This window comes from Tachypleus tridentatus, chromosome 12 (genome assembly GCF_004210375.1).
Source record: "Tachypleus tridentatus isolate NWPU-2018 chromosome 12, ASM421037v1, whole genome shotgun sequence".
Lineage (NCBI taxonomy): Eukaryota > Metazoa > Arthropoda > Merostomata > Xiphosura > Limulidae > Tachypleus > Tachypleus tridentatus.
Window position 1 is genome coordinate 119204501 of NC_134836.1, and position 27776 is coordinate 119232276.

Sequence of the window (27776 nt, forward strand, 5' to 3'; positions counted from 1 at the left end):
GACAAAAGCATAAGTCAAGTTATAATTCCTGAAGATTGAAGTAGTTATTACTTCTTCAATGAAACTCAGTGGAGTGACAATATTTTAGCAATTTGTAACAAACCACGTATTCACTAAACAAGTCAAATTACAAGTGCTTCTAGTTTATCCAAAAAACTATTTAAAAAAAAAACATTTTGTTACTCTACAGATCTCCATTATTACCAGGAAATCGTTAAGTCTCACGTCAGAAATAAATATACTTGTACAAACTTCTATATAGGATTTTGAAAGATTCTCCTATGACAACACAAGAAGTTTATTTTTGGTAAAGAATCAGACATTTGATGAATATTTTTACTTCATTTCTTCTACGATTTCTTTAATAGCCATAAGCACGATGTCCAGATCTACGACATCAGACACATGTCTTCTTTCATCTTCACCTTTCCAGAACCTGATTGTTTGTTGTGGTTCTGTAACAAGTAATAAAGAGGTTCTTCAGTGCTAAAACCAAAACAACTCACAATCTCTAGAAACAAGCGAGGCCAAAACTCTAATAATTACAAGGTTAAGCCTGACAATTATCAGAAAACAAAAACATACATATTACTCCGTTATAGAAACATAAAAAAGCAAGATACAGATAAAACGATTAAGGATAATGTCATTTATATACAGTTTATAAAAATCTGAAAATACAGTTTTGTTAAACTTCTGAATTTATTTAAACCAGTAATAAAATTATAATTATCATCATTAATTATCATAAATAATTATCATCCAGATGATCATGCTTTTCATAGCCTAACTCTTACAGCTCAAGATAACTGCTAATGTTAGAATATTCCTGGTTTGTTACTTTTGTGACCAAATAAGATAAACACTGTTTGTTACATTTTAGTTTTATTTGGTTTTACATCAGCTACATCACATAGAACTGATTTAACGCTGTAAGACGGCAGAAACGTTTACACCGTAAACATACCAGGCGAGACCTGCTCTTCATCAGATGTCTTACGCTGCTTCGATTTGGCCTGTTTTGTACGAGATGGTTTCCTTTTCAATGGTTGTGACAGGGGAGTTACTTTTCTTAAACCCTAAAATGAGTATACCCAACATTTCAATATGATGTCCCAGAAATATATTACATAAATAAAAATTAGCAAAGAGATATATAACTACTTGTTTTTATTTAGTTTCCAAATACATCTAAAATACAAAGTTTTAAAACTAGGACTAAAAAAAAATTAAACGTTAAGTTCAGTTGTGTTGATTTAAAGGTAGAATTTATATTCAATTCTGATCATAACATTGAAGCCAAAAGGTTTTAACTGGGTTTTTGTATTCCATTAGTCATGCTACAAGAAATGGATGAGATGAAACCCAAAAATATTTGACTATGTGTTGTGTGTATCTTGGGGGGTTTACTTCACCTACTGCAAGACCCCCTTTCTCCTCTTTCTTTTAACCAAGCTTAATTCAAAAGTTAAAACTCTGAGTGAACTACCTGAACATGGGGATATGTCACGTAAATAAACTACCTAAACACATTAAGACATATCACATTCTTTATATGTACTTTTTATAGCACAAAACTAGTCAAAAGTACAACCTTCCAATCAGAGTAACCTGTGTACTAACATCAAAACCAATATCATGCCATTAGTATAACTAATTATGTACATTTTTACCATATTGCCACCAATAAAGACAACAAGAATGCCTCATTTCTTCTGTTGGGTACACTTGCTGTTAACAATATTTTTGGTTGTAGCATGAGTTTTAAACCTAAAACTGTGGCTACGATCACAATTCTAAAAAACTAAAGACGAATAAGATGTGTTGTTTTTCATGCTGTTTTTCATTCATATTTTATTTATCTTATATTTAATATTAATATGTTAAAATATATTAAATCCACAAAACCTCAGTTTATAAAACTAGCCTAAAACAGGCTTAATGAATCTCAGTTTATACAGTTGGGAAAAATCAATTTATCAAGCTTTTCCTTATAAAAGCTGGCCTAAAATCACTTTATCTAACCATTCCTTATAAAAGCTGGCCTTAAACAAGAAATCTTATAACTGTTCCATTTGTAATAGTTTTAGTTTAACTTTTACAGTACTAGCCTCTCCTTCCACAGTTGGCTAAGCACTAAGTCAATGTTAAACACAATACTATTTACTTCATCTGTTCAAAATATTCTATTCAGAACAAGCACAGCCAGGTGTTAGATATGTAAGTTAATAATCACAACAAACATCCAGTATTTTTATCAACATTATTCATAATTAATTAAGAGATATAATTTATTCATCCAATTAATTAAAGTTCAGGAATTTTATAAAATCCCCTCATGAAATGAGTAGTGGAAAACGTATTGACAATCTACCAAAAGAATTCAATAAGTTTTTTTTTTATATATTTTATGACATATGATAAACAGTATCTATTTAGCAACATTTACCTATTCTAAAATAAAATTAACTTTAAATGTCATCTGTTTGTCTCTAATTTATGAATTTTTTAAAAACTTGTATTTTGGTCAAGAAACATAAATAAAACTTCAATACTTGCACTCAATCACAACAGTCCCTCAACTTGAATACTTTATCTGAGTTCCACTTTGTTTATCCCTATAAACTTGGTATTGGTGTATTGGAACAATTCAGTTTTTTGTTAAACAAATTATAGTAATTTTACTATAATTCTGAATTCACTACACATATCATCATAAAACCTTTTAGTAAACATTACTAGTCTGTTAGAGACAAAAACCAGATTCTTCAATAAAGTATTTGTACTACAAATTTCCAAAGCCTTCACTGAGTCAACTCCACTCACACTAGTCAGACTTTTCATATTAAGAATTTTCATCTTATAGTTTGATTTGCAGAACTTTTTTAGAAACTAAATATCACAATCTTAACGTTGTTAAACTCATTTCTTCACACTAACACCACCTGTAGTGAAATCATCAAAGTAGAGTAAAATGAAAGGTCAGAAAATAAGAAATAATATGTAACATCTTTTTTTTTCTTATTCTTCAAATGCATCATTTTGTGAGATTTCCAATCATTTTATATTCAGTTTCAACTGTTAACATTTTCACTTTAGTTTTATTTAAAATTTATGGTTTTATTTCCTATACCTTTGGTACTCCATCCTCAGTGGAAAATAATAGATCAAAGCAAGACCCTATTAGGTTTCTCTCATGAATACCCTAAGTAATGCATGAATTTTATTATTACAGGTAGGTCTCACTTGTGACAGAATCAACTGTTCAAATAAAAATTCACATAACAAATATGTAATTTTCAATAGAAAAAACTTCATGAGGCACCAGATGATTGTGTTCCAAATCTACTATAACATAACTTGGATTTTAACTAAGGTTTAAATAATTTTGCCAGCTGCTTAGTTGAACAACAATGGCCATATGCAAACAAAAATCTAAAGCCAACTGTTTATGAATATAAATAATTTTAATAAGCTTCAGAAGAGAACCAAATACTCTTTCTATAGGTTACAAACAAGTCCATGAGACAAGAAATGTGGTCAGATAAGTGCTCTGAAATTTAATGAGAAACGTGAGAAGATATTTTCAGTGGGTTTGACAAATTTATTGACATCTCAGCAAATCAAGAGAGAAAGTTTAAATTTTATGTTCCAGATTTTTATTATGCATGGTTTGTGTTTCTTAATGGTTGTACACTCTGAAATCTATCAGATAATTCAGTGTAGATGAGCCATATGACAGAGAGGTATGAAGACTAAACATTTTTGTAAATATATACATTTTTTTTAAATTAAGAAGTTAAACCTCAGTTAAAAAGTTCAATAATATACTACGTTTTGAATCCAAATTTATTAACATACATTGATAATAAAGTCATTTGATTAAATTATAAATGTTTTTACAGTCACAGCATGTGCATTTTTATCCTGCTGCATATGCAGGATTATATTCCTTTGTTGTTCTATGCTTAAGTGTAAAAATAATAAGGTCTTACAATATTTAGACTTAATTTTTTCTGAATTTGAAGCTAAACAAATGATGACTGCAGTACCATTACACTGTGTGGTCATTTTGTTAACATCTTTTTGTGTTTTTTTGCACGGTTCATGTGCTTTTTAACACTATTTTTACATGAAAATGCAAAAGAAACTTCCTACTTAAGAAATATCTTTTAGGTAGAATCTGCTAAAAAATTTTGTGTTTACAGTTTAATATAACGAGATAGAAATATAAACTCGTATGATAGCCTATAGGTTGGATGTTTATTTTTTACCAAAACACCAAATATAATGAATTACTAAAGCTTTGATGGTGCAGATTATTTGATTTACATGTAGTTTTTCCTACCACATCTCCCCTATCCTTTGGTTTTAGATTGTCCTCAAACAAATTTAACATTAAAAACAATCGACTCTACACTCATACTAGGATCAAGGAATAAACATCAAGTTTCTTCCAATATAAACAAACAATACTGGGAACTTACTGGAATGATCTTGGAGGTTTTGGCCGAAGGTCGAGATTTTATCACATCTTCACTTAGTGGTGTTTCCAAAGATGTTGATTGTCTACCAATACTGACATGAGATTTCTTCAAATTATGTCCAGCTGGCGTTTTGGGTATTGCTAAGCCTTTTTTAACATTTCTCTGAGAACTTTCTTCTCTGAAGGTTACTCCTCTTTTATTACTTTTCTGACTTCCAGTCACATTTTCCAGCAGTGATAAACCACTTAGTGGTGTTTCCAAAGATGTTGACTGTCTACCAATACTGACATGAGATTTCTTCAAATTATGTCCAGCTGGCGTTTTGGGCATTGCTAAGCCTTTTTTAACATTTCTCTGAGAACTTTCTTCTCTGAAGGTTACTCCTCTTTTATTACTTTTCTGACTACCAGTCACATTTTCCAGTAGTGATAAACTCTGTTTCTGTGGTGACCTTGTTGGTAGTTTCTCATTGCTTGGTTCTTCATCAACATGGTTTTTCAAATTACCTGGAAAGTTCCAGTAAGGCTTAAAACTTTGTTCTGGTTTAGTAATCACTTCTTCACGCCTGTCTGATCTATTCACCACCACTGAATTTTCCTGATGTACAGATAATGTTTCAAACCTGTCCTGGTGTTTATTTGAAACTTTTGTTTCCTTAAGAGATGATGCTCTTCTAAGGTACTTCTGTTCGAATAATTCATTTTTCTTTGGGAAATCTTTCAAATCAATACCATTGTTATTGAGTGAATTAGTTTTGGAAGTTGTTTTACTTACTGAAGGTGTGTGGCTGTATAAATCATCTGCAAGACCTGATATTAGAGAAGGTTGAAAGTTTTTTTCTCTATCTTCTATAACTGACAAGGTAAGGTCTTGTTGTATGTTTCTTATAACTGGAGAGAGAGAATTGGAGCTACTTGTACTACTAAAATAGCTAAGTTTTCTAGCTTGAATTTCACACTTCTTGTCAGATGTTGGTGTTTCAAGTACTTCAGGAGCTCTCAGGAGTCCATGTGTTAAGGACAATTCTTTTCTTTGCTCTGTCTGTGATGAGGGCGGTGGAGAACATGGGTCTACTCGTACAAAATCAGGTGATTGAGAAGGTGAAAATCCAATTTTTGGAATTTTCTCTTTGGTCGAACCGTGTTGATGCTACACGTAGAAATAAACATTTTTTTATAACTACATCAAGAACAAACGTTAGAGATTAGTTACTACTCTGAATTCCAAAAATGTGAAAAGAAATAATCTGAAAATGTAGAAACCATTTTTCCTCATTAGCTCTTAGCATAAATAGAATTATCAACTCTCAAAAATCACCAGTTCACTCATTTATTGTAATTTGGCGTAAACAGCTAATGCTGTTCTAAGTATTAAGTTGAATTTTTTAATTCTTTATTAAATACTACAATTTTATTAAAGTTAATTCCAAACCCCAGGTGTCTCTCTTTAGAAAAGCTACACCTCTGTGGTTATCCATATGCACAGATGAATATGTAGATTTTACAAGTGCTTAAAGTGATGTGTTACGACAAGAAAACAGCACGAAAATGCTTACCCTTTAACATTAAGAATATTAGCAGAAATTTCTTAAAACATTTTCACTGCCTTTGGCTGCCATCTTCTACATTTGTTTCACAAACAGTAAAAACAACAAATGAAAGATGTACTGCTATACTGCTAATTGTATTTCCTTAGATGCCAATTCTGCTATTCTCAGCAGAATATAAAATTGTACTGTGATGTGTGAATAATAGCATGCAGAATTAGGTTTGAACCTGTGCCTACCTACACAAATATATATGTCAAATGAACAGTGGAAAAAGCCTTTTTTTCTTTCTTTTTTTAATCATAAACAACACTGGAACCAGATCATAATAATTCTCTGTAAAATAATTAGTATTGTATTAATTTAGATTAATATTAAGTCAGGACACAGTTTGCATTAATGAAAATTTTTAATACACTCAAAATTTAACATGGAGTCAAAACGTTATGTGATAAGTTATGTTTCCCCCTTAGTATTAAAGTTAATACTGACTATTAAATGTCTGACACTAAAGTTAATACTGACTATTAAATGTCTGACACAAAACATGGCTAACAATTACTTAAAGCTTGTTAATGTTTGTACAGTTTTAAAGTTTAGATACCAAAGTTTCAATTAAACATGGCGAGACTAAGTTATACTTCCTGTCACCAATAAATTTACTATTAAAAATACAAAAACTGTAAAATTATCTGATACAGAAATGTGAGTGAATATGGTTCTTATAAAGAATGAAAACTGGAAAATATTAATAATTCCAGATGAATCAATATATAAAGTTCACAAAACAAAAATAAATAATTCACTTACTAATGAACAGATTTGGAAATTATTGTTTCTGCTAAATGTCAAAATATTTTATGCCTGTGATAAATTGGTACTTTCACAAATTACTAATCTTAAATCATCGTTAATGAAAATCACCTTTATCTGAAGAAGGACTCAGAAATGTTTATAATATACAAGTTATGAAAGCATTCCTAATTTTGACGGCAACTACGGAAACAACAATTTCCAGCGTTAAGTCTAAAGACTAAATTATAAATATTGCTGCATTATGAGAAAGGATGTGATAATTTGAAATTAGCTAAAATTTATTAACCTTTGAAGCAACTGCATAAAATACAACTAAGTTAAATATTATTTTTCTGTTTGTTTTATAGCAATACAAAATTGAGTTGTTTAATGTGTCCACCACTAAAAAATAAATTCAAGATTTCAGCATTGAAAGTCCATAAACTTAACCCTGTCCCGCCCGAGTTTAAGGTTGCATGAAAATATATACAAGCCTTACATGAACAAAACTTTTCTAATGTATTACAGCTAAACTACGCTGATGACTCGATATATTTTAATTATTATAGATTTCATTTTCAGTGTGTACTGATTTATGACAATGTATCTCTAGCCTGTTTACTATATAGATTAGTTAGTTTATAGGTTGCTATTCAGTTTTAATATCGATATAATTAACTTACTTTCAACCACTAGTTACTGAGAGTTAAAAGAAAAACAAGAAGACATTTTATAATTTTGTTCAAGAAGTTTTTCAGTAAAATTCAAATTTAAGGACTGAGCTTAGTATCACAGAAAAAGATTAAATAATACATCAGCAGTATGGTGGGAAAGTTACAGTAATTTCTGGGTAATAGTGACTAACCAAATTACACAAAGAAAATAGTAAAGTCGAGAAAATTCAGTTACAAAATATATATTTGATAGAACTTCTTGTCTCTGAAAATTGTTTATAAATCATATACAGGTTTTTCTAAAGGTGATAAAGTTCAAATGTATGGGACTTACTTTGAAAACCTTGACCGATTTCTTGAGAAGGTGAAAGATGGACAGAAGCAACAGGAGACTGAGGTGGTAAAATCGAGTCGACCCTTTTCAAAGAACTCTAAGACATTTCAAATCAAAACTCTTTTAAAGAATTATAAACTTTTAGCTTAAAAAATGAAAAAAACAAAAGTTGTAAAAGAACAATTAATATTCAACATAACTTTCTTATTATTGTGAATCAAAATTCATTATAATAGAACTCTTCTAAGTACATGATCACAGCAGGAGTTAAATAAAACTACACATATACAGTACGTTCTACTGTATTTTAAAAATGTTCATAGGTAAACTTCAGCAAAAATTTAATGAAAATATTTTTAATTGTTTAACAAACACTTTGTTTTAATTTCATGCAAAGTTACGGAGGGTTATTTGTGCTAGCCATCCCTAATTTTGCAGTGTAAGACCAAAGGGAAGGCAGCTATTCGGATACTCCTTTGCCAATGAATAGTGGGATTGACTGTCACGTTATAAAGCCCCCGGCAGCTAAAAGGGCAAGAATGTCTGGTGTGACGGGGATTCAAACCTGCAACCTTCAAATTATGAGTTGAACATCCTAACCACCTGGCTATGCCGGGTCTGACAGACAGTTTAACAGAAGAAGTAGAACTTTCCTTTCTATTAGCATTAAATGTTCCATTTACTAGCATCGTTACATCTACTACAAACAAGTTAAAATTATGATACTGAAATAAATTATCATACTTTTCTTGTTTCCAATGTGCATTGGTCAAAGAATAAGACAATGAAATTAAAAGTAACATATTATAAATATCACATAAAAGCTAAAACTGATCTATGGTACCTTAGTCTCTTGTCATATCAGAAAACAGTGAAACATTTTTAGTAAGCTCTCTCTCTTTTTATAATGATGAAACTTTCAAGTTAAAATACACCTTAACACCTATTGTAAGTGAAACAAATTAGTTCAGGAATAGAAAGCGATTAAGTCTTTAATATTGTTTTCACAGGTTCATTGTTCATTCAAACTTGGTGAGACAAAAGAAACACAATAAGCCTGGAGTATCCTCTAAGCAGGTCTTATATTTAAAAACGACTCCCTTTATATTTCATTTTCATTACCAAATGAAATGGTAAAGGTTGGTAGAACTATTTCAATGCTAAACTGCATTAACAATATTAGCGTTATGATAAGTAACATTATGTTATTACAGTTTGAAACTTGAGGCTGGACTGATAAATTCAAAAGACAGAAAGTTTTGTTTCTGATCAATTTTTTTGTGAACTTACATCCTTTTGAGAAGTCTGTTGTGCAGAGGGCAGTTTAATGGTGAAAGGTCGAAGAGTTGTCTGACGCTTTCTGTGACAGAAAACATTTGTATAAGAAGAGCTGTGTTACTTTTTAAAATTCCAATGAATGCACTTGGTATTGATAATATGTACACAGAGAGTTCACCAGACCTTTTTTACTTGTATACTGATGATTCACATATTGTAAAACTTACAAATCAATAATAATAAAACTGATGGTAAAATGCTTTCACTTTGACAGCTTTGTTATAAATTCAACATATGGACAATAAGAGACTATTCAATTCTTTAAAGCACACCTACTGTTTGATAAGAAAAGTCAAAATGTGTGTAAACACACCCTTTATTTTCCATAAATTATCAAATTTTTTCTCACTTAAACTCTTGTAAGATTCCAACTTTAACAGCTAATTGCTGTTAGTGTAATAAAACTGCTTTAGGTGGAACCTAGTCTCTCTCTTCCAAATCCTAAACTTTCATCACATTCTATTGTCTTAAGAACAGTACAAAGAAGTCTGATATTCTACACACTTATTTTACAAAACTCAGTAAAATCACCTCTTACCCTTTGTTGTTAAATAGAAAATAAGATCTTTCCAGTAAGTCAATATCCTTTCTCAGGTAAAGAGATCAAATTCAATCAAAAATATTCCATATAAGGCACAAGTAGTCATTTGTAAAGAGATAATTACACTATTTAAACATGAGATCTCTTACTATTAATACACACAACATTAACAGTTAAATGACCAAATGTTTCCACATTCTAATTCTTTAACTACTACTAAATAAATAAGACATTTCAGCCAAGAGATATATCATATCTATGCTTATTTATCAATCTGTTGACATATTTTGTATGTTTATGACACTAACACATAAAACATATTCTTTAAAATTGAAGCCCTTGAGTAAACTGTGTACTAGGAATAATAATCCAATACTCAGTTTAATGAAGTGAACACCTGAGGGTCTGGGTTTGTTTGTTTTGAATTTCACGCAAAGCTACATGAGGACTATTTGTGCTAGCTGTCCCTAATTTAGCAGTATAAGACTAAAGGGAAGGCAACTAGTCATCACCACCCACTGCCAACTCTTCTACCAATGAATAGTGGGATTGACCATGATGTTATAATGTCTCCACAGGTGAAAATGCAAGCATTTTTGGTGTGACTGGAATTTAAAACCACAACCAACAGATTGGGAGTCAAGTGCCTTAACCACCTGGCCATGCCAAGCCTACACCAATAAAACAATAAGAAATCTAGATGAATACTAGTTTTGATGTTTTGTATGTCCTCTTCAGTCCAATGTTTGTTTTGGATTTACACTTCATTATACCTACCTTTGGTAACCCAGTGTTGTCATTTGTGTTCTTAGTATATGTAAGCAATCTTTACTTACAAACAAACATTCTCCTATCTTTTAACTTATTCTGTTATTTCTATATAGGATATAGATCCATTATGAATACCATACTCATCAGTTACTTTTAGAAAATATTTTAAAAACCATCAGCATCAAAGAAGTTATTTCATATTTATAATGGTAATACTAATAACAAGAAAGGTTATAAAATACACCATTATCATTATCTAAGTTGGCTTTGGTAGAGAAGGTTCAGGTATAAAACGTTGAGATTGTAAATCAGTGTACCACAGTTTTTCATGGAGTAAGAAAATCTAATAAATGTCATTTTTATTTTCTCCTCTGTAATACAGTGTAATCTAGAAGCTTGATCCCATTGGAAAAAAAAACATACATTATATTTTTAAACACATATCTAATGTCAGTTGTACAAATCTAACAAAAATATCCTGTTGGCACAGTATACCAATAACTTATATGTGTGGCTGTTAATGGCATACAATTTAAATAAATAAATTAATAATAAAATGTATATTTTTTCCAGTGGATCCAGACTTCTGGGACACAAAACATGTACACCTTTCAATTAAAAACTTCACTTTTAAAAATGCTTTCAATTTTAGTGAAAATTTCGTTTAATTTTTGCCCCACGCATAAAACATCATGAGTGTACCATTAGTGGGTCTCAAATCTCTGCTTTCGTCTTTCAGTCTTCACATCATATTATTACTAATTAATTTACTATATTTGGTGTGCTTTAGTAACATTACATTTTCAGTTTTGCCTTGTCTAATGTAAAACTTAGTTTCAATTTTCAAATAAGTGCTATTTTTAACTTACATAACCCTGCGGTCTGGTTTTGCATGCTTTCTTTGTGGTATATATGTAAATAAGTCACCAGATATGTTACTGCTCATGATTTGTTTAAACGCTAACAGCTTTTAATCTGAAAGGGGAAATCAACCTCAGATGAATTTCACGATGTTAGTTATTAAAATTAAACCTACAGTCTATGTTCGAACAATAATAAAGAATCTAATCTAACAAATGTAAGCAAAAGTTTAAACGTAAAATTCATCCTGTTTCTGCTTAGTAATCTAAATTGCCGCCTCTTCATCGCCACCTGCTATTTTACGATAAAAATTACTAAGAAACATAAATAAAATATCTACTTTCTACTTTAATTTTAATTTTATACAGTTACAATTTAAACACCAAAAGATGACCAAGCACTAAAATCCTAAACTTTGCGATGAAATTACGTTAAATTCGGATGTTTTTCTTAAATTCTTATTATCTTAGTTGTAACGTACTTAAAATTAGTAGCGTGTAAAAATAGTATTTCAGATATTAATTTTGTTCCCTTAATCACCGCATTAAACGTCCTTCATTCAGACGGTAAACCTGGTGTAGAAGTTGGCAGTCACTTTTGTCTGTGTAAGAGGTGAATTGTATTTCCAGAGAAAAAAAAAATCATTGCTAACTAGACAAGGTTTAAGAACAACGAAAGGGTGTATTAAGATGTATTTTGAATGCATAAATGGTGTTCTGTAATTTTATCTTCTGTGATTGAACAAATGTTTGAAATGAGCTGTTCCTTTTTTAGAAAGCAAGTTGAACTTAGTCGAAAAGTTATTTATTTAAGTAGTTAAGCTTAACGTTGAAATGATAGTCCTGAGTGAAATTAGCTGGAACTATCTGTACAGGTAGAGTTGCTTCTGTTACACAACGTCCAAAAACAAATACAGCACTTCAAGAATATCCGAGGTCAGTAATTGATGAATGTACAAGAAAGCTGGATTAAGCACAGGACAATATCTCAGAAATTACAGGTTGAATGTGTTGAAATATTTGTTGGATCAGACGGCCATTTTGATCAAACAAAAGTAACTCGCCACTACATAGACACAGATGATGAAAATTCTATAAAACCATTAAAAGTAGGCTTTCCTATGGCACTAAGTAAATAGCCAGTATAAGAGATACGGCAAATATTAAAAGATGGTATCACATAAAATAAAAAAGTTTGATTATTATCAGGGATAAAATTCTACCGATACTCACTGGAACTTATTTTTTTAGGGCGGTATTATTTTAGCTGCTTTGTCATTTGTTATATTTTAACATTTTTAATTAATATTAATATTTTTTTATTTTTCAAAAACAAGTTTTTCTCATCCACCTGTGTACCTCTAATTTTTTTGCTGTCGTTATTTGAGAATCTCACTTGTTACTAGTGGTAACTGTCAGAATGAAGGAAGGCACATTACACTAGGAAACTGTATTTACTCGAAAAGTCTGAACTCTGTGATCCACATTAATGTTTTTTCTGGTCTCATGGATAGACGAATCTCCAGATGTAGATGAAAATGTCCGTTGATTCAGCAACTTTTACATAGCTTCCAGATATCGACGAATTGAGCTGGGTGACAATTCTTGAGATCACCGATAAAACTTCTGCATCGTAACATTCAGCCTACGTAATACACCTACCACTTTTGATGTTTTGGTTTTGAATTTCGCGCAGAGCTACACGAGAACTATAGGTGCTAGCCATCACTAATTTAGCAGTGTAACACTAGAGGGTAGGCAGCTCTTGGGCTACTCTTTTACCAGTGAACAAAGGGATTGACCGTTGAATTATAACGTCCCCACGGCTGAAAGGGCGAGCATGTTTGGTGCGACAGGGATTCAAACCCGTGACCTTCAGATTTGGAGTCTAGTGCCCTAACCACCTGGATATGCTGAGCCACCACTTTTGATATACTGAGAGTGTTGCAGTGAAAAAGATGTGATCAACACAAGCACTTCGAAAACGTCGGTGCACGCTTGCATACCAAACCTTAAGTAGGAAAGATAATTACAACTGTATTTTATTTCTTTACTAAAATTATTTCAAAATTTATATTATTTTTTATTTTGTAATTCGCATAGAAATATGAAAAAGTTCTAATTTACATTTATACACTTTTCAGAAAATAAACGCCATTAAATAACAAATTTGTTCAAGATTTAGGTTTTTTCTTGCCATCTAAGAGCAAATACTGTATTTTCTAAGAAATCATCATCCTTTGATAATATAATTATCATTGTTTCATTTCTCACTCTATTTTTCAGCTCTTTCATAAATTTTATCCATCAAGTAATGTATACATTCACATACGTCACTTACGTCACATGTTATCTTAACAACCACAAATGAAGCTCTACTTTGAAACTAGCTATAGAGAAGAATATTTTAAAAAAGTGTACGTCTGTATAAATAAAGTGGATTGAAAATCTGTGATATTGTGGGAGAGTTAAAACCAACCTTCACACAGAACGTAATATAACAATTTCAGAAGGCTAAGGTACTAACCACATACTTTAGAATTCTTTCATAATTTCACTGCACATTACATTCGTATTAAATAACAATTGAAATATGTGGCAAATGAATTTTACGACATCAGGTTGCCTTATCAGGTTTAGAAAGAATGGTAGTGATGACAAAATATACCATTTTCTGAAATTATTTAATATTATTTTTAACTTTACCATATTCAGATAAGATACGATTTATTGAAAGTATATTTACTAGATATTTGTAGTTGAGAACAAAGCTACACAATAAGTTATCTGTACTCTCCCCACCACGGGTATCGAAAGCCGGATTCTAGAGTTGTAAATCCGCAGACATACAGCGGTGACACTGGGGGAATTTAATTGATATAAATTGATTTCAACGAAATATATTTCTAGTAAGAATATCTAATCTGATGCCAGAAAATACATTAAAGTAAATCAATTGAATTGAAATTGATTGGATACTTAAAATTTGTTTACGATCAAAATTTTTCATACTTAGCATCGAGAAATATAGAAATAGGAACACAACTAGATATTTAGGCATGATAGAAGTCGTCTTTAGCTAAGACAATTTTATTTTTCAAATAGGGTGGTTGGTCTATAGAATGAGGCCCGGCATGCCAGATGTTGAGGGCACTCGACTCGTAATTGAGTGTCGCAGGTTCAAATCCCCGTCAGAGCAAACATGGTCACCCTTTCAGCCATGTTGGGATTAAAATGTATCCGTCAATCCCACTATTCGTTGACAAAAGACTAGTTCGAGAGTTGGCGGTGGATGGTGATGACTAGATGCCTTCTCTCTAACCTTACACTGTTAAATTAAGGACGGATGGCGCAGACATTCCTTGTGTAGCTTTACAAGAAATTCCAAACAACAGAAAAAAACAAAAACAACAAGACTTCGGATGTTGTGGAGGCAGTAAATTTGAGTAAGTTTAAACAACAAGACTTCGGATGTTGTGGAGGAAGTAAATTTAAAAGAAAGTTTGATAGATATATGAATGATAAGGGCCGCCTTTATTTTTCATTTAATAGTTTCAATTTGACTTAGAGAATGGGACAGCTGAGAAGGAACAACAAGTTCGTTGTTGTCCCTAAACATTATGTTATGTTAAAAAAATAAGTATTTTTAATATCTCTTCCAAATAAGAGGCTCACAGTTTGTTTTGTTTATTTTGAAGATAAGCACAGACCTACACAATGGACTATCTGTGCTCTATCCACCACGAGTATCAAAACCTGTTTCCTAGTGTTGCAAGTTCGCAGGCATAATGCAGTGCCACTTGGGGGCTTGGCTCACTTGATAAATTTGGAAATCTAATAACATAAAATTATAGTAAAACAGAATATAAGTGTATTATTTTTGAAAGCCGAAACTACAAACTGTTTATGAAACTTTATGCAATTTGATTAAGTAACCCTACTATGAGAAGTAAAAGGAATCAAAATATATCACCCTGGTTAGGGTTAACAATGTTTGGATAGCTGTTCACGTATTTTATTCTGCTGCTGAAAACCTGCGCAAGATTCTTTATTAACTGAAAATGAAAGACTTGAAACTGGAACCACAGGTATCTACTTTAATCGTAAGCAAAATGCAGTTCAGGTTTTATAAGTTTGAGAAAACGTTCCCTCGCTGCACATGTGGAAGTCACGTACATGTCTCACGTGCTTGTTTTAAATATTACTTACTTTTGTGCCTATTTGCACAGTCAGTTTATCATGGGTAGTTTTTGTATAAACGTTATACAGGTACTCGTCTCATGATTGCACCTGCATGTTAAGAAAACAGTCTACAGGTATGACTAAAGCTATATCTAGTCTCCTCATGCTCGGGTTTTGTTCCTCTAGTGTTTTGTATCTCCTACCTTCGTTAGCTGCTGGTGTTTCAAATTAACGTGCATACGAATTAGATTTCTATATATATATTTGTAGGTGCTGACACATTTGTTTTAGGGATCCACAACCACGGGATTTTTCTTTATATTACCCCACCATGAGAATTTTAAGTAAATCACCACTCAATATTTGCTTTGTTGCACAATACTTCATGTGATGCACAATAAGTGTTCATTCCAGTGAGGATTCATAACATGTGCAAGCATCTGCTTTATGGACTATTTCACCCATTCAACCAAGACTGTCATGTTGGTGGTGATGACGGTAAAGTTATCTTGATAACATTCAACAAACAGCACAAAATGTGAATCAGTTTCAGATTAACAAGTCTTAACTCTGTTCGTTTTACCTTATGCCAACCATGGTAACTTGACTGACTCACAGATAACATAACCTGGTTTTAAAAACAGTTAATGTATTTTACTGTTCAATGTTGTATTTAGTTTGAAGTTGTCTGAATGTGTATTGTCATGTGATTTATTTCACGATGCTGTGAGAACGCACAGATGGAAGGAAGTTACCAGGAGATAATCCACGTGACTAATACTTGGTGTTACCATAGTTAATGTCAATAAGTCCTGACACATCCTCTTATAAGCATGAATGGGGCGTTAATATATATATATGCGAGTACGATTCTACCATTGTGATTTTGTGTGTGAAGTGAGTCAAAGATATATATTCTTTCACACAGATATTCACGAATGTTATATTAGATAAGTGAAACAATGGTGATTTTAATCAGAGCAAAATTTACAGAAATCATCTGTAGATTCTTCATGAATTAGACTTTCACAAACGACTCATTCATCGTGATATGGAAGAGCAACATGTTGCGCTGTAAAACAGTAACTTCATCCCTTCCCCCCTACACACTCTCTCCCTAGAAAACATGATCTGGTTATTTTCAGAAAGTGTATGGGGGTGACATTTTTATTTGCTGGTGTCAACTCACTATTAAAAAACAATCTTGAAACAATGGTAAGCCAGTGAACTCTCAATGTTTCCTATAAACTGATCAAGCTTTCAGTGAAACATGATTAACTCTGAATCTCCACTCATATACTGTAGGTAATTCCCGTTTTGATGCACAACATTCTTTGGTACTGTAGGTAATTCCCTGTTTTGGTGCACAACATTCTTGGTACTGTAGGTAATTCTGTTTTGGTGCACAACATTCTTTGGTACTGTAGGTAATCCCTGTTTTGGTGCACAACATTCTTTGGTACTGTAGGTAATCCCTGTTTTGGTGTACAACATTCTTTCGTACTGTAGGTAATTCCCGTTTTGTGTACAACATTCTTGGTACTGTAGGTAATTCCCGTTTTGGTGTACAACATTCTTTGGTACTGTAGGTAATTCCCGTTTTGGTGTACAACATTCTTTCGTACTGTAGGTAATTCCCGTTTTGGTGTACAACATTCTTTGGTACTGTAGGTAATTCCCGTTTTGGTGTGCAACATTCTTTTGGTACTGTAGGTAATTCCTGTTTTGGTGTGCAACATTCTTTGGTACAAGTTTTAGACATCTAGTGTCTTCTACCTCTGCTAGTTTTTGGACAACACTTCTTCCATGTTTGTGATGACTCAGGTTTTCCCAACTACACATCCTCCATGTTTGTGATGATTCAATTGTCCCTTGGGTATGGTGTAGTGATAATTCCTGCTCCAGTTTCTGTGAAACATCTTGTCCTAAATAATTGTAAATCTTAGTTTTCTAGATGAGATGCAGTGTTCTTCAATTACTCCAAAGAAAATTCTCACAAATATGCAGAAACAACCTTTGAAAGTCTACTACTTTCTATGTTGTTTGTTTCTTCCAACATCTTATGAATTAAATATTTTCAGGCTCATCACAGCTCTATCTCTTCCCACTGTACATAATAAAATGAAACCACATTTTAATTAGGGTCCATGTTTGAGTTGAGCCTTAAGCATGTTCTCTTTGACTTATTCAGTTTCATCAAAGAACATCTAACAGCTCAACAATTTCCACATAAAAACCACCATCAACTGCTGAAATATAGCAGAAGTGTTCCATAACCCATGTGGCATGATTATTTTCACAGGTCTCAACTACTGACAATGATTTACTTCATTTGGTTTAAACTCTCAATATCCTCAATATAGTTGGAGAGAAGATAGTTATATTTTGAGATAGGAGAATACATCTACAGAAAGTACTGAATATTACTTCTTGTCACTGACAATTAGAATAAAATTACTGGGCCATAAGTTTCATGATCAATACATTAATTATCTGACGTAAGAGAATATAGATACACAGGTTACTGAATTACTGTTCTTAAAACCAATGTAAGAAGAGAAAGTTTCCCTTTCAGATACCAGATACCTGATCTAACCAGATTAAATCAGAATAATCGTTAACTAATCTATCAAGATTAAACTGGAAATATAATAACCTGATCTAACCAAATTAAACCAGAATAATCATTAACTGATCTATCAAGATTAAACTGGAAATATAATAACCTGATCTAACCAGATTAAATCAGAATAATCATTAATTAATCTACCAAGGTTAAACTGGAAATATAATAACCTGATCTAACCAGATTAAATCAGAATAATCATTAACTAATCTATCAAGGTTAAACTGGAAATATAATAACCTGATCTAACCAGATTAAATCAGAATAATCATTAACTAATCTATCAAGATTAAACTGGAAATATAATAACCTGATCTAACCAGATTAAATCAGAATAATCATTAACTAATCTACCAAGGTTAAACTGGAAATATAATAACCTGACCTAACCAGATTAAATCAGAATAATCGTTAACTAATCTATCAAGATTACTCTGGAAATATAATAACCTGATCTAACCAGATTAAATCAGAATAATCATTAACTGATCTACCAAGGTTAAACTGGAAATATAATTACCTGATCTAACCAGATTAAATTGGAAAAATCATTAAAAGCACAGAAACATAACAAATCAGCTATCAAACAGATTTCAGTTACATGAAAAGTTCAAATATATGTACACATCCAATACAGTATACAAAACAGGTCTATAACTCTGTCAAGCTAAAAATACACACTCAAAAGAATTTGAAGCACATCTGATAACAGTTCCATATATTAGTACTGTTACATTTTTAGTTATCATCAGTATGTGAATTCACATTATGTTGTTACACTCCACATGAACATGGTTATTACATTTAATAACAGTTTTAGAAAAATTGTTTCACTTAAATTTCTATCATTTGTGATTATAATATGAATAGTAACTCAGCTACTATCATTGGGTAACCATAATATTATAATGGATTAGTTGTGGTTAGGATGAGGCTAAATTCTAGACAAATAAACTTAAGATCATGTAACTACAAACTATTGTAATTCCTTAATGCAAAGAACTTTTATGTAAGGGTTATTTGATCAAGTTTTCTGTTTCTTAAATTATTTATTTGAAGAAATGTTTAAAAGGCCAGGGGGAAGGACATCTTTAGCTATGTCCCTGATCTGTTATGTTACGGATGACTTAATACTGAAAGCAGAAGGCTTGAAAAATGAGGACGATTATATATATACATCTTACATTTTAATCTGTTCAATTAAGTATATATTCTAAATAAACTGGATTCATTCAGTTATATTTGACTTTTACTTTGCATGTAGGTTGATTCATTACCCTGTAGAGAAACAGTTACAGGATGGTTCAGTGTGCGAGTCAAAAACTCTTGTACGTTTATTTAAATCAACTGTTTGGAATTAATAATCAAATACTTAAGTCTTCTACTTTGTAACTCTTGAAATAATGGCCAGTATCCCCACTACCAATACAACTTGCATCTATAAACAGCACAGTGCACACAACAAGTTGCTCAGATATATTTGAATATTACGTCTTTTCTATCAGACACCGTTTGGAGTTCAAGCTTTACTGGACACTTTAAAATGTAACTCAGAATTTCTTCAGTGTAACCCAGCAAGAAGTACATCTTCCGAGCATGAATGGCTTGCAGTACGATTCCTCCAATGAAGATCATATTATGTCTTCGTTTAATTATCACTTCAGACAAAAACAGTTTGTGCCAGGTTCCACTCATGAACTTACGAATGAACATGTCTTCAATAGCCGCTTCTGATGACCTTAGTCCATCCAAAAGGTTACCTGAGAAAATGACAAAACATTAGCAAACAAATAAGGAACTTAGGTACATATTTTCTCAAGTTTGACAATCAAATAACATTCACAAATGTTAGTCCTATCAAAAATTTATGGCAGGTATAACTGTACATCTACAGTCATTATGCTATGTAAAACAAATTTTGTTCCTAGATAGTATGCGGTTATTTCTTAATTGCTTATGTTGTAAAAGTACAGAAAATTGTCATTATTCCCTTCAAACTTTGCTTTTGTGACCTGGATAATGAAATTTAGAAATTAACCTATTTTCTATGTAAGTGGGAAAAATTTGCACATTTACATAAGGTCTGAATAAAACAACATATGAATCAAGATTTAAATGTATTTATACTAAAGTTATACAAAAATATTTAAAAGTGAGTATTTTTTCGAGATTTGCAACTGTAATGTAAATCACTTTCATGTATCAGCCACCAAATTTAGTCTCCCATCATGTTTTTGTTATACACTCCCAGGTCACAAAAGCAAAATTTGAAGAGAAAAATAGGTCTTTTTCCATTTACTTTAGGCATAAGCAATTGGGAAATAACACTTTCTGTCCAAGAACAAGAAAAAATATAAATTTTGTTACATAGTGTAATCACATGATGCTCCAAGCCACATTACATCTACTTTTAAATGAAAAACTAACAATAACAAATATTTGCAATTCAGAAAAAATACACACTTAACAATCATAACAATGAAAATAAAAACAGCAGCCCTTTTCTAATGTTTCATTTGTTTTTCACAAAGCCTCTTCAGGTTTTCAATCCTTACACACCAATTAGAACTGGAAGAACAATTTTTTTCTTAAGGTGACAAAATATTTTTTGGCAAGCTCGAGAAAAATTAGTAGTATATTTTTTTATATCTATATTCAAACATCATACACTATAACTAAAATACAATTTTATTTAGTTCTTCAGTCTAATCACACTTAAAATATTGACAATCACTGGCTACAGATTTCTCTACATTAATCTCAAAGTGAGAGGTTTATCAATCCTCTATAACCTACAAGAAACACACCACTAGTATATAAACACTTAAAATACCACACGACTTGTCATTTCTGTATAGTATTTGTTTGCATGCATTCAACAATAATTTTTTCAATATTATTTATTTGTTCCTATGGTAAAAAGAAGTTGTAAGAATACCCAAACATATTTTATTATCTTCGTGGTGAATTTGTTTCAAAGAAACAAAGGCAAAACATTAGAGAATGTGTCAAAAAAAACATATTATGCATATTGTGGAATAAAATTTAAGAACAAAGACAAATCATGGGCACCATACAAAGTCTTCACCATTTGTGTGAAAGAGTTGAGACTGAAGGTATGAAAGTCTATAACTTTTGGAATTCAAGTAGTCTGGTGTGAGCCTAGAAACCAGACACGAGTGCTATTTTTGTTCGTGTAATGTGCAAGGCTACACATGTGAAAGAAAAAGGAAATTTCTTATCCAAACCTTCAATCAGCTATAAGACTTGTTGTTCACAAATCTGATGAACCTATACTAACATCATTGGAAACTCTTGTTACAATTGCATCTGATACTGAATATGATGTCAATAGAAATGACAATAGGGACAGTTTTCAACCTGAAACATCTGGTGAACTACAACTATTCACACAAGGTGAACTTAATGATGTGGTCAGAGATTTGGGCTTTCCAAAAGATTCTTCAGAAAATTTGGGGTCCAGGCTTCAGGTTGAGATCTTACTTTCTCCAGAGGCATCATTTTACTGAGAAAGAGTTTATACCATACTTTTTACAAGAAGGTTCACTGGTTTATCACAACAATATTACTGAATTAACCCTTTCATAATGGGCTCACTATAATATACGAGTTCATCTACACATCTATATAAGTTAAGTATTTCCACTATAACTTTTGATACAGCATGTGTATCTTCACAAAACTTGGTAGACTTTCAGTAAAGATTACAAGTATTTTGTAAACAAAAAACTAGATTCTTTAATTAAACACTTTTACTGAAAATTTGTTTGTGAAAATAGAGTTTATTTCCTTACTAGTCTGAGTTCAAAGTGATTTCATGTTATGATTATAAAAACTATTCTTTGTTCCAAAAATCTCAAATATTATTTGTGTAATTGCTAAAAACCTCTTAATTATATTTAAAATATTTTTTTTCAGTAAGACCTCATATTTTATGATGTTTCCTGTACTATAACTATGTCACTTGATTGACCTTGTAACTATCATAAAAAATTAGGAAATATAAGTTATGCATTTTTCATGCTAGAATGACTACATACTATAACACCTTCACACCAAACATGCTCACCCTTTCAACCGTGGGGAGTTATAATATGACGGTCAATCCAACTATTTGTTGGTAAAAGAGTAGCCCAAGAGTTGGCAGTGGGTGGTGATGACTAGCTGCCTTCTCTCTAGTCTTACACTGCTAAATTAGGGACGGCTCGCACAGATAGCCCTCGAGTAGCTTTGTGCTAAATTCCAATAAAAAAAAACAACAAACAATACATACTATAACACAAAAATACATCTGTTTATTCTAAGCAGCTTAAGTCTCATAACACTATATATATATTTTTTTTATTATATTTACATTCCAGTCATGCCTAGCTAACATTATATAAATTATATTGATAAGGTGCATGTGCAGTCATGTTACATATCCAATAATATAAAACTGGTTTTAATCTTCCCTGTCTTGATTGTATTTTAGTGATATAGTATTTTGTAATATACAGTCACATCTAGATTATTATACATTATATAAATATATATAGATTATTACTATTTAGAAATAAATTATTAAACTTATTTTTATTAAAATATAGAACAACAACTCAAGACGTAAAGCAAACAATTGTAGCTTCTTACTATGATCTTTGAACTTGATTGTTGATGAGCATAGGATGCTAAGCCTTTAAAATTTCACACATGGAGGATATCAAACAAAATATTTTTTTTAGGTTTTTTACATATACAGTTCCACAACCACAAAATCATACAAAGCTATACTACTACCACAGAATTCCACTATAATTTATTATGTTTAGTAATTAAGATATAATTAGATTTAAAAAAGATACGAAACTTGTAGCAGATAAAAGATACAAACAAACTTCTTGAAATCTTGGTTTGAAAGAACATGGTAGTATTATCACAGATTAAAATGGCTGAGAAACCACTAGGGATATATTTTAAGCTGTAGATAGGTTATTCATGTCATATACTGTAGTAAGAATATATAAGGAACTATTTCAAAATATAGAAAGAGGTGAACAGGGTCAGTGTGTTTGATTCAGTACATGCTCATATTTGAGCTAAATAAAAGAGATACAAGGTTCTAATTGTAAATTCTAGCTTGTCAATAATATTCATAGCTTGAGTTCATAATTTGTACAAACTATAGACTTAGTATTTTACATCACAAACATTTTAAACAGTGGTACATTCAATATACCATGACTCACTAAAACCTACACTTAGGTGTGTTCTTTTAATATTTACTTTTAAATTAAGAAATTAACTCGTATATAATATTAAAGTTTGAATTCTAATCTACAATTTGATTCCAAACTTAGTAACATAAATTCATAAAATAGTAGTTCAATAATATTTTGAATGCAAGCCAACAAACATGATGACATAGCCTTTGACCCATGACCCATCTTGAAAGGGTTAACACCAGTCAGTGTCAGGAGCTGCAGTCTATGAACCAAGTGAGTGGCAGTTATTCATTGATTCCTCTAAAAAGTTTAAAAGGTGTTATCTTTCACTATGGTAGCATATATACAGCTGTTCCTATTGGTCAATAAGTTCACTAGAAGGTGTACAAAATCTCAAACTTCTTGTTACTAAGAACATGGTTGAACAACTACTTTGTAGAGATTTAAAAGTCTTGTGTAGGTTGTTGGGTCAACAATCCAGTTACACAGAGTTTTCACAATTTGTTTGTGAATGGCATGAAATCAGCACTGGACAAAGAAGAAATGACCATGCACTATTTCCCTAAACATCTTGGTACTGTCATCAAAGAACATGGGTAAATGTTTCATCAAGTTATCAGAGAAATTGTGAGGAGATATCAGAGAAGGTGAAACATCAGGATGATGGCTGATTACTGCTGGTCATTGAAACGAGATGCTACAGATGCAATAGATAAAAGACCATATCGCAGTTTTGAAACTAAAAGAAATAAATTTCACACACAAAAGATTAAGATGAATGAAGATATGTTTGACAGTACTGTTCCTTTTTCTTCAGCTTGTTAATATTTTTGGTCACAAACATAACAAAAATGTTTATTGTGGCAAATGAAATAATAATTTGAATCATACACATTTTTTCTTCCCAATTTGTAAAAGACTTTATGTGATAAAAAAAATATATTCTTTTCAAAATCTGCATAACTGAGTTATGAAAAGTTTGTTACAAAAACCAATATAACTTTTATGAAGTTAAAATTTGCAGACCTGTGTAATTTATACTGAAGCATGGTTAGAAAATGACCTCTTGTGATAACAGACAGTGATCAGGTCACATTTTTTGGGAACATCAAATAGTAATGACAAAAAGGTTAAAACTACACATATAAATTAGAATTGAAAAGGTCAGAAAATTGTGAAAACTTTCAGTGACTTTGAACCCTGAAAAGACATTATGTTAACTGTTTGTTTTTTAACTGTCAATGTTGACCTAATTTTATGGTGTAATTTTAATGGTTGTAAGTTAAATTAATAACTTAGGACAAATGATTTGAAATTGTGCTCTACCTTTACTGTGTCATGAGGATTCTGTTGAATAACCAACTTAACAACATCTGTGTCAATCTGCATCAGAGAAAATACGCATTTTCACCAAAATTGAATACTCCATGGAAACATTGACGACATGTTAGTTCATACACAGGATGCACTTGTCAGTGTTATTCAAAATTATGAGTTTTGGAGTTATTGCAATTAAACACAAAGCTATTCAATGTGTTACGTGCTATGACACGATGTGGAATAAACCCCAAGTTGTAGCGATATAAATCACCAAGTTCACCAGTGAGACAGAACAGTCATAAAGATACCTGTATTAAAGATTAAATAAACTAATAACCTGTACTTAAGATTTCCATTCAAAATTAACACTTATTATTTTCACATAAATTAAAAAAAACATGATAATTTCTTTACAGTGCTCATTCAGTTTCTGGTAAAATGCGAGAACTATGCAGAGAGGTAACACCATCCAATTTCAAAAATACATACTAGTGTTCCACGAGTTCCAGGATTTGCGACATCCAATGTAAGGTGGCTTGTTGGCCTGCTCATAAGTTAAAGGGAAGTTTCGTTTCTTTGTAACCTTGTATTTTCCCGCTTGGACTTTACTGCAGATGGCACTTGTATGAAAACTTCTATGTATCAGAGGTAAGAAAGCTCCAACAGTATCAGATGCTATAATCTGCCAAAGAAAGTTAAAGAAAACATCAATAGCATATATACAATTTATCATTAGAGCTGGATACTCAGAGAAATTCATTAATCGATTAATTGCTAAGCCTATCAATCACTTATATTTAACAAAAACTAAAAACACTATAAATCAAGTTTAGTTACCCATAGCAGGCAAAACACAGATATCCCATTGTATAGTTAAGAATAAACAGATATAATATCAGTATATTTATTACTTGAATAGATGGAATAATAAAAAACATTAATAAATGAAAACTAATTTCAAGTACTTGATCATATTCATGAATCATGGCATTAATCAATTTTGTCAAATAAACAAATTTATAGAAAATAATAACAAAAATCATTAATTGATTTAATCATAATTTTCATAGTTAATGGATAGTTGGAATGATCAAAAACAATACTGGACGATCTCCCAGAAATTGTTCAATTTAAGATAAACTAAAATTTTATACAATGCTAACCAATACTCATAGATAATTGGCTATACTGATTTTACTATCTCTAATCTATATCACTGATATGTTTGTTTTCAATGTCACATAAAGCTACACAAGGTCTATCTGTGTTAGCTGTTCCTAATTTAGTAGAGATAGACATCAAGGAAGATAGCCAGTCAACACCACCCATTGCCAACTCTTAAGCTACTCTTTTAACACATAACACCTTCACAACTGAAACAGCAAGCACATTCAGGGATGGGTTTCAAACCCTTGACCCTCAGGTTGTGAGTCGAGACTCCCTAACTACAAAGCCATGCATGCCAAGCTGACTATACTCTTGAAATAATAACAACAACACTGTATAAATGAGAATTTCTAGTAAATTTACAGAATCATAACAGAAAATACAGATAAATTAACAATTAATACTATTTTTTATTCATCTTTTTAATTAATTGGAAATGGATCTCAAGATTAGTGTGGTAGAACATACTCTAATCCTGATGCAAAATTCCCACAAAACCACTAATTAGCAAAAACTACTAGAAGTTAAATCATCGATGCAAGGCTGTGTCAGCATAACATGACTGTTACACTGTTCTCTCAAATCTTCCAAATAAGGAAAGGAATAGAGGTAACTAAGATAAATTCTTAAACTTGATTTTTAAAATAAAATACCCTTTTAAATACTACTTAGAAAAAAAAAGTTATGAAAATAGTCACTTGGAACATGGGGAGTGAAAACAAACAAGCCAGGAATTCATGCGAGTAACTATGACCAGTAAAGGTGAAAGGGTGAGCATGTTCAGTGATGGGATTTGAGCCATTGACCTGCAACTGCATGTCAAGCCATGACCACTTTACATAACAAATAATTAATAAAATAATAATATGACGTGTTAGTACACAACAATACTGTATAGGTCTAAAGCAGAAATTTAAAAATATTTCCTGGAAAAGCAATTACGTTTTTATAACAAAGGTAACTTGATTTTCTGTCTTACGTTTTTATAACATTGATTTTCTCTCTTCATAAGGTTTAATCCAAGAAACAAGAAAGACAATCGATTCATATTTGCATTTTTACTCATAAAGAAAACATCTTGATTTTTTAGTAATAGGACATAATGAATTTTCAGTTTCATGTTTGGATTGTGTAATTAAAAAAAACATTACTTGAACGTAACATTTGAAGTATGTGTGCACTTACTTGTGTGACTTCCTATAATGTTGTTCCTTAAATGTTTAATGTTTCAAAGCATTTAAGCAAAGATGTGAATAACAAACACATGCTACCAATGAGAATCTGACAGTTTCACAGTCTTACCTTTTCATTTTTAACACATTTAAGTGTTGTGCCTAAAGTTCTCACAATACTTGTCATATTTGCCAATAACAGTAGATTCTCCACATAACCTACAGTGAAATATTTTATAAATATTAACAATCTCTGCACCACACACTTAATGATTCAAGTCTTAGAGAAAATCAAATATCAAAGACATTATACATTCATTGTTCTAACATCATATACAGGCAACTTTTTAATTTATTACAAACATGTTCAGCCCCTTTTAAAACCATTATAACTTGATAATCATTTAACATCCTGTTTTGTTTTCCTACCTCAAAGAAAATGTTCATTTAATATTTTTAGCCACAGCTCACAGAACAGCTATGAGTGTTAGCTCATAGTTTATCATCTCTTGACTGATTTAATATCTAATTACAGTTTTGTACTCAGATGGTCAAACCTTTTCAACTGATGCCTTTGATCATGCCCAAGGTCTCACAGATTAACTAACTCTTATTCTGTCTAAAAGAATTTCAAGTGCCACAGCTATTGAAGATTCCCTCTCATTTTTTAAAGGTACATCCTAAGTTTTCTCACAAATAAAATCATTCCTGCTCTTTAGTATACTATGTTATAATTAG

General features: G+C 31.4%; 2 protein-coding genes across 3 annotated transcripts in view; both read right to left on the reverse strand.

Moving 5' to 3' along the window:
* Nucleotides 1-12082, reverse strand: part of LOC143235746 (uncharacterized) — a 111940-nt gene extending 99858 nt beyond the window's left edge. Inside the window, exons 1-8 of the mRNA XM_076473950.1 lie at nucleotides 11829-12082; nucleotides 11356-11461; nucleotides 9127-9196; nucleotides 7837-7933; nucleotides 6163-6272; nucleotides 4488-5636; nucleotides 968-1079; nucleotides 341-455 (exon numbers count right to left, since the gene is read on the reverse strand). Coding sequence (XP_076330065.1) covers nucleotides 341-455; nucleotides 968-1079; nucleotides 4488-5636; nucleotides 6163-6272; nucleotides 7837-7933; nucleotides 9127-9196; nucleotides 11356-11432 — 1730 coding nt within the window. The 5' untranslated portion in view covers nucleotides 11433-11461; nucleotides 11829-12082. The remainder of the gene's footprint in view (nucleotides 1-340; nucleotides 456-967; nucleotides 1080-4487; nucleotides 5637-6162; nucleotides 6273-7836; nucleotides 7934-9126; nucleotides 9197-11355; nucleotides 11462-11828) is intronic.
* A 7246-nt stretch (nucleotides 12083-19328) lies between these two features.
* The window catches only part of mRpS24 (mitochondrial ribosomal protein S24), a 59558-nt gene continuing 51110 nt past the window's right edge, over nucleotides 19329-27776 (reverse strand). For both annotated transcript variants that reach the window (XM_076471913.1, XM_076471910.1), the window contains 3 exons: nucleotides 27169-27257; nucleotides 25189-25381; nucleotides 19329-19914 (listed from right to left, as the gene is read on the reverse strand). In XM_076471913.1, coding sequence (XP_076328028.1) covers nucleotides 19625-19914; nucleotides 25189-25381; nucleotides 27169-27225 — 540 coding nt within the window. In that variant the 5' untranslated portion in view covers nucleotides 27226-27257 and the 3' untranslated portion in view covers nucleotides 19329-19624. The remainder of the gene's footprint in view (nucleotides 19915-25188; nucleotides 25382-27168; nucleotides 27258-27776) is intronic.